The sequence below is a fragment of the Nelumbo lutea genome, chromosome 2, assembly GCF_056320005.1.
Source record: "Nelumbo lutea isolate HS-2025 chromosome 2, American lotus-T2T, whole genome shotgun sequence".
Classification (NCBI taxonomy): domain Eukaryota; kingdom Viridiplantae; phylum Streptophyta; class Magnoliopsida; order Proteales; family Nelumbonaceae; genus Nelumbo; species Nelumbo lutea.
The window spans coordinates 46,689,881-46,697,162 of NC_142685.1; the positions used below are offsets into that span (position 1 = coordinate 46,689,881).

The window sequence follows — 7,282 nt, forward strand, 5'->3', positions numbered from 1 at the left end:
CTCATCAAAGTTGGAAGAACATTCTGAATATCTTCCCTCTTCAAGTCACGTCTTAGCCGGACAGCAACAGTAAGGTTTGTGGCGACAGGCCCACAATGGAAGATCCATGCCTCCGTCTTACAGTTAACCACTTCAGGCAGTTCTTTCATCCCTTCGTTTTCTGACCCATGGACCACAGTTGAGTTCACTTTTCCACGTCAAATAATAGCTCTTGAATATTTATGTACTTCTCTTTATTTTTTTTCCAAGGAAAAAGGAGTATGCAGGGCATTGCCACATCAGCACATTCTGATTGCCACATCTGTTGCCATGTGTCAGAAATATATAGAAACAGGATTTTTGAAGGGGAGTGATTTGGGCACATTCCATTTTTCATAAAAGAAGTCATACTTCCAATAGTCAGTGTAAATGAATAAAAAAAATTAATTGAAAACGCCAATTTATGTATTCTTTTGTTTCTGTACTTAGATGATCAAGATCAAGGACAATCACTTTAATAAAAAATAGGTTGTGCCTACATCAGTGTTCTTCTAGAGTCCATTTGACAAAGATAATCACTTTCTTTTCTTTATGGCTTAATTTGTTTTCTGTTCTTTTCAGTTGTGGGTATGATGTGAAACTTAAGATTAAATAGCTGTCCATATTGTCTTAATTACTTTCTGTTCTTTTCCATTGTGGTTATGATGTTAATCTTATGATAAAATAGGCGTTCGTACATTATGATCCTCGTGATATCAAAATTTGATGAACAGAAGCAATATTCTTGATTTTCCATTAGGCCCAAGTTTGTTTGTAGTGCAATTTTATTTGCACTGGTGCAAAACATGGGATTGCAAATGAGTCAAATGCAAATGCAAATTCTGGTTTCTTTTTGTTCTAAGTTGTACTTTGTCTTGCTTGTTTGCAGAATGTAAATGAAGTAAAATAAAACACGAAACAAAGTAATGTAAATTTAAAGCAAAAGTAGACCAACATTTACATCCTTCTGATTTGCACTTATATTAATGCAAATTAAATTGCATTGCAAAAATAACGGAGGCTTGAAAACCCCAAATTGTTTTCACGTCTGGAAATGGTTATAAATGTGAAAGATTAGGTCCATAAATCCAGCCCAACTCTCACAGGACCAGTGAATCACCATTTGGAAAGGGTAAATACCCAATTACAACATCACAAGGAAGCTTAGCTTATTACCACTTGATGAGTCTTTAGACGGACAAGGCTTAGCTAGCCTGACTATTTATGCACATCAAATCAAGGCTAAATAATTGCTCTTGCTAGTCAATTAGTTGGTGGACCATGTGAGCCATGTACTCGCTAGGGAGGTAAAGCGCCGTGGCACATGGTTTCAGCACCCATCACCCAATAGATATCTTGGTCCCAACCCCCAAACTAAAATTCTATATGGGATTGAAAGCTTGTGGTCATTAAATTGAGATGTCTTTCCACCAAGTATATATATATATATATATTTATAAGACTACAGACTACAAAGTAGAAAACTAGTTTGAAAGGTCCATTTGGCAAAGCTTTGATCTCACTCTTTGATGACTTGATTTCTCTCTCTCCTTCTTCTTCTTTATTTTTTTGGTAATGTCTCCCTCTAGTCCCGAGTATGAACCATGAAATACCTTCTTCATGGCTTGGAATCAAAGTAGTTAATACAAGAAAGACTGAGAAGGACAATTCTCCCTCCAAAATCCAAATCAGTTTTCTTAAAGGAAACCCCACCTCACCAAACCCATTTAACCAAATACATATTTTCTATCTCCTACTCTCTCTTTCATTCCCTATATCACCTGCTTTCTCTTCCCTCTTCCCTCTTCCCTCTTCCTTTACGGTTGTCTCTTCATGTGGCCACTTCGCCGGAAAGTGCCCCTCTTTCTCTCAGACGCCGCCCCAATGAAGCACAGCGGAAGTGGCCGGAGAAGCAGCAATATCTCCATCTTTGTCATCGTCTTAACCGTCCTTATCTTCGCGGTCTTCATATATAATGAAGACGTCAAATCGATCGCACAATTTCCATTCTCCGGTCCTAAACCTCAAGACCTCCAGCAAAACCACTCGAACTCAGACAACTCAGTGCAAGAAACCGACAAGAAGGATGATCAGAAGCCAATTTTAACGAATTCAAGTAGTAGTAAAGAAGCACAGGAGGACAGCACTGACGAAACGGCAGAAGCTCTTAATATGAAGACGATCATAGCAAAGCAAGAAAATGAAGCAATCGAATTACCTGTAACCCTCAAAGAAGAAGACGAGGTGGTCGATGTGCCTCCAGAAGATTGCGATCTCTTTACCGGCGAGTGGGTTTTCGACAACGTCTCCCATCCCCTCTATAGAGAAGACGAGTGTGAGTTCCTCACCGCACAGGTAACATGCATGAGGAATGGTAGGGAGGATTCTCTATACCAAAATTGGAGATGGCAGCCCAGAGATTGTTCCTTACCCAAGTAAGGAACTAATTTAAACCATCTTAATTTAATTCTTTTCTTTCTTTCTTTAATTTTAAAAGTTAATCTTGTTTTATTTCTCTCTCTCTCTCTCTTGGATCGTTGATAAGACTTTCTGATTCAATTTTGTTTATTGAATGTCTTCGTTCAGGTTCAGTGCAAGATTGCTGCTTGAGAAGCTCCGAGGAAAACGGCTTATGTTCGTTGGCGACTCGTTGAATCGGAACCAATGGGAATCCATGGTTTGTCTAATTCAATCTGTCATCCTTCCTGGAAAGAAGAGCGTAAACAAGTCTGGCTCTCTCTCTGTTTTCAGAGCTGAGGTCTCTCTCTCTCTCTGCGCCGTCGGTGCGATTCGAAATTTCGAATAATTCGAGTTGAATATTGAGTAATTTTCTACTTTTCTTTTGACGTGGGATTTTGTGACGTGAAGGAATATGGGGTTAGTGTGGAGTTTTACTGGGCCCCATTTTTGGTCCAATCAAACTCGGATGATCCAAGGATGCATAGCATTTTGGACCGGATTATAATGCCCGAATCAATCGCGAAGCACGGGAAACATTGGAAGGGCGTGGACTATTTGATTTTCAATACATATATATGGTGGATGAACACCCCTAAGATGAAAGTTCTGTAAGTGCTGCCGTTGTGCTTCAACCATTAATTCCTCAACTTCGATCTGAATTGTGGACCTTACATATATTTTATTTGTACTGATGCAAAAGCCGAGGATCATTCGATGAAGGGGACACGGAATTCGATGAGGTTGAACGCCCAATTGCATATGCAAGGGTTTTAAGGACCTGGGCCAACTGGGTAGAGGAAAACGTCGATCCACAACGTACTTCAGTTTTCTTCAACAGCATGTCTCCTCTTCATATCAAGTAAACCTCTCTCTCCCTCTCTCTCTTTATATATCTCTACAATTTTAAACAAACATAATAGGGAGGCAGGCCGAAAACAAACCGGATTTTCTGCCGGCTACTCTCTATCTACATTCTATCCGCCATGAAAAATAGAGATTCCCCTCACTGTGGTTGATTTATATTCTTTTATTGTATACTTAGCATTTGGCTGGCTTGTTCGGTGGTGATTGTCATTTTATTCATTTGTTTTAACTAGTCCCTCTCCCACAATCCTATCAACTCTATTTTTCAATGCATTGACCTCACTCCACTATAAATTATGAAAGATGGGTCATCAACCTCCAGCTCACCCTATAATTAATATGATAATAATCAAGAGTTGATCAGGGGAGTCCCCCACGCTAATAATGCTACTTAACCTTTTCAGTTTATTTAATCAGTAGGGCAGGGTTTACTATGTGTCAAATTTGTTTGATTAGTGAAGCTGATACCTTCAGGACCGGTCCATTGGATCGGATCTCCTCCCATTTTGTTGTATTTGATCCATTTAGAGACGGTTCATGAATTGAGTTTGTTGGGCCCGGATCTGCTGCTCATCTTACTGTGTGTAAAAAAGCTACTTATCCCAGTTCACTTTGCCTGTTGGCCCCAACAGCAGCCTATGATATCAATTCATGTTGTTCATGTCTATGATTGTAGTTAAAAAGAAAATAAGGAATAATTACATGGTAACATGGCATTCCCAAAAATATTTTCAACGAGTTCGGCTTCAGTCAAATAAGCCCGTACTCAACCTCTTATAACCTTACATTACGAATATCTATCCATAAAATAAAACACACAAGTAAGAAGGTGTTTCCAATACAAGGTTATAAGAGGCTGTTAAAACGGGCTTTACCCTGAGTCCCTGACCGAAGCCAGACTCGTTCTCAACAGCACAGATGCTGTTGGCCCCCTACGGCCCTACAACCAAAGGTCCGGATGCGCTCCGCATAAAGCATGTCCCACGCACAACCCACGGCCCATCCCCGTGTAATGGGAAATTGGGAACATTTCTCAGATGGGCTGTGGGACACGCTTTGTAGAGAGCCCATCCTGTCTCCTATTACCAAGTGAATACACCAGTGTCCTATATACTTGCGTGTATTCACTTGTAATTGATTACATAGATCCCATTTTTTATGCAGCATGGCGAATCACAGATCCCAATGTGAGGTACGTCGGAGCCAATCAACCAATTAGGTTTGTGGATCGGCTTCTGTCGGTGCAAGACCCGTTTGAATAGCCTTTACAGCCTTGCATTGTTTTATTTCATGAGAGATATTCCCAATGTAAAGCTATAAAGGTTGTTGGAACGGGTCTTGTACTGACTAAATCCGGACCCTTAGGTTTGACAGGAGGAGGGCCTTCTCCAATTTACCCTGTGAAGAGATCACATCAGTGCCCCACAGCACATCTTTACCATGTTTTAGGAACATCTTCCTATAACAAATCCGGGAGATATTCCCAATGCATGCTGAGATGTGCATATAGGGCACTGATGTGATCTCCCCTGTGAAAGTAACGCTCCAGGGGGACCAATTTTATCAGTTTGACCAGTTGGTCCAGTCCTGATGTCATGACATACAAGGGTTTGGTTGTTCTGGTATTGGATGATCAAGTTAAATCTGCATTTATCAGTTGACATCGGCACCCCACACACACCCCACATGCACATCTCAAAATGCATTGGAAGCATCCCGTAGGAAGATGTTCCCAATATATGGTTGGGATGTACTGTGGGGCATCTATGGGGCGTAGATGAGGATTCAGCGTTTATTAAGCAATATATCCTTTTTCAATTGTTGGTTACTTGGTTGGTGAAGCAATGCTTATCTGCCAGTTCACATCTGTCCCCCAGAGAATGTGCCCCACGTGCACATCTCAACATGCATTGAGAACATCTTTCATACTTGTCATTGAGAGATGTTTTCAATACACGGTTGGGATGTGCTGTGGGACATTTTTGGGCATTCTGTGAGGGACAGATGTGACTTCCTTAGGTTGTGTTTGGTTGCAATGCAAATAAATTTGCACTGATGTAAAATCATGACAATACAAATAATTTGTGTAAATTCTGACCTATTTTTGTTTTAAATTTTAACTTATTTTCTTTAATTACAGTACATAAGTAAATTAAGACATGAAGCAGAGTAAAATAAAATTGGAAACAAAATTAAACAAGAATTCACATTTTTTACATTTACACTCCCTTATACTAATACAAATAAATTTGCACTGCAACCAAACACAGCCTATCTGTTTTAGTGGTAGTTACAAAAGTGTTGATACATTATTGAATTGGTGGTGGGTGCAGGAGCACGGACTGGAACAACCCGGATGGGATCAAGTGTGCCAAGGAGACAATGCCGGTGGTGAACATGACCACCCGGTTGGAGGTGGGCACAGACCGCCGGCTCTTTGTCGTGGCTGCCAACGTGACACAGTCGATGAAGGTGCCCGTCCACTTTCTTAACATAACAACCCTCTCCGAGTACCGGAAGGACGCACACACCTCTGTCTACACCATTCGTCAAGGCAACCTACTCACACCCGAACAGAAGGCCGATCCCGCCATATATGCCGATTGTATCCACTGGTGTCCACCAGGCTTACCCGATACATGGAATGAGTTACTCTATGCCCGTATCATCTCTCGCTCATAACCCAACAACTCCCCTCCCCTCTTTTTTGTTATTCCTTGCTTTGTAATTCAAATATCGTCCCCATTTTTTTATTGGGTACCAAACTTTTTGGTCTTTCATATCTGTTTGTTTGCAGTGTAAAGCTGAATCAAGTATATATTTTGCACCTGTTCAGTTTTGCATTTGTATGTTTGTAATTATGATTTGTACTCTAATTTCATATAAAATTTGTACTTTTTGTTTCATTTGCACTTATTGTTGGTGCAAATTTTATATATCAAGAACTTATGTAATTCACACCACCTTCCTACTACCCCAATTCTCTGTTATATAAAATGGAAAACCTTATCATTTTGTTTTGTATGTCATTCTCAAACAAATAACTCTCCTCCTATTTCCATTTTCTTGCATATAAGGTGGGATTATATCATTTTTTTTATTTATTTTTATTTCTCATAAATAAATAAAACAAAGTCAAATTTGAGCAAACCAAAATTTACACTTAGCCCACTTGCACTTCCAATATTTATTAGGAAAAATTCCACTTTAGTATCCTGAATTTTGCGGGTAGTGTCAAGTTAGTAATCAAGCTTTCAAACATGTCACTGCAGCACCTGAACTTTCAAAAAGTGCCAAGTTGGTCCTTGTCGTTAACTGACCATAAGTTATTTGTTGAAAATGTCAAAAGTACCCTTCAAAAGAAGACATTGTTCATTGTCTTCTACCTTGAGACTGAACCAGTTATCTTCAAAGAAAAAAGTAGAAAAAATATGAAATATGATAGAGGGAAACAATAACTAAAAGCAAAGAAATAACTAGACAATAATGTGCTCCAGATTAAAAGGTAGAAGACAATTACTTCATTAATCTAGAATCTAAAACACTTCAATCAATTCAGTCTCAAGGTAGAAGACATGAATAGTGTCTTCTTTTGAAGGGTAGTTTTGGTATTTTTAATGGATAAATGAAGGTTGGTTAACAACAGAGACCAACTTGACACTTTTTTGAAAGTTTAAGTACTATACATTAGAAAGTTTAGGTACTAATTTGACACTACCCCCAAAGTTCAGGGCATGGTTTTCAAAATCGGACCGGACTGGAAAAGTAGCACCGGTCAGGTGATCAGTTCTATTTTACCCCAGAACCGTTATTTCGCCAAAGACCATTGATTTGATCAACAAACCGCTGACCCGGGTGTTCGAATCGTTCAAATTGTCCAACAATTTTGTCTTTTGTTTTTTATTATTATTTTTTTGTTAGAAAGAATTGTCTGTTTGGT

At 39.4% G+C, this 7,282-nt stretch overlaps 1 protein-coding gene across 1 annotated transcript; it reads left to right on the forward strand.

The window, feature by feature from the left end:
• The first annotated feature begins 1,484 nt into the window (after window positions 1-1,484).
• On the forward strand, window positions 1,485-6,366 carry LOC148870380 (xylan O-acetyltransferase 1-like). The gene is made up of 5 exons (XM_088968394.1): window positions 1,485-2,453; window positions 2,605-2,776; window positions 2,887-3,086; window positions 3,179-3,337; window positions 5,676-6,366. Exons 1-5 carry the CDS (start codon window positions 1,852-1,854, stop codon window positions 6,022-6,024), a joined length of 1,482 nt encoding a protein of 493 aa, XP_088824520.1. The 5' UTR covers window positions 1,485-1,851; the 3' UTR covers window positions 6,025-6,366.
• The last annotated feature ends 916 nt before the right edge of the window (window positions 6,367-7,282 follow it).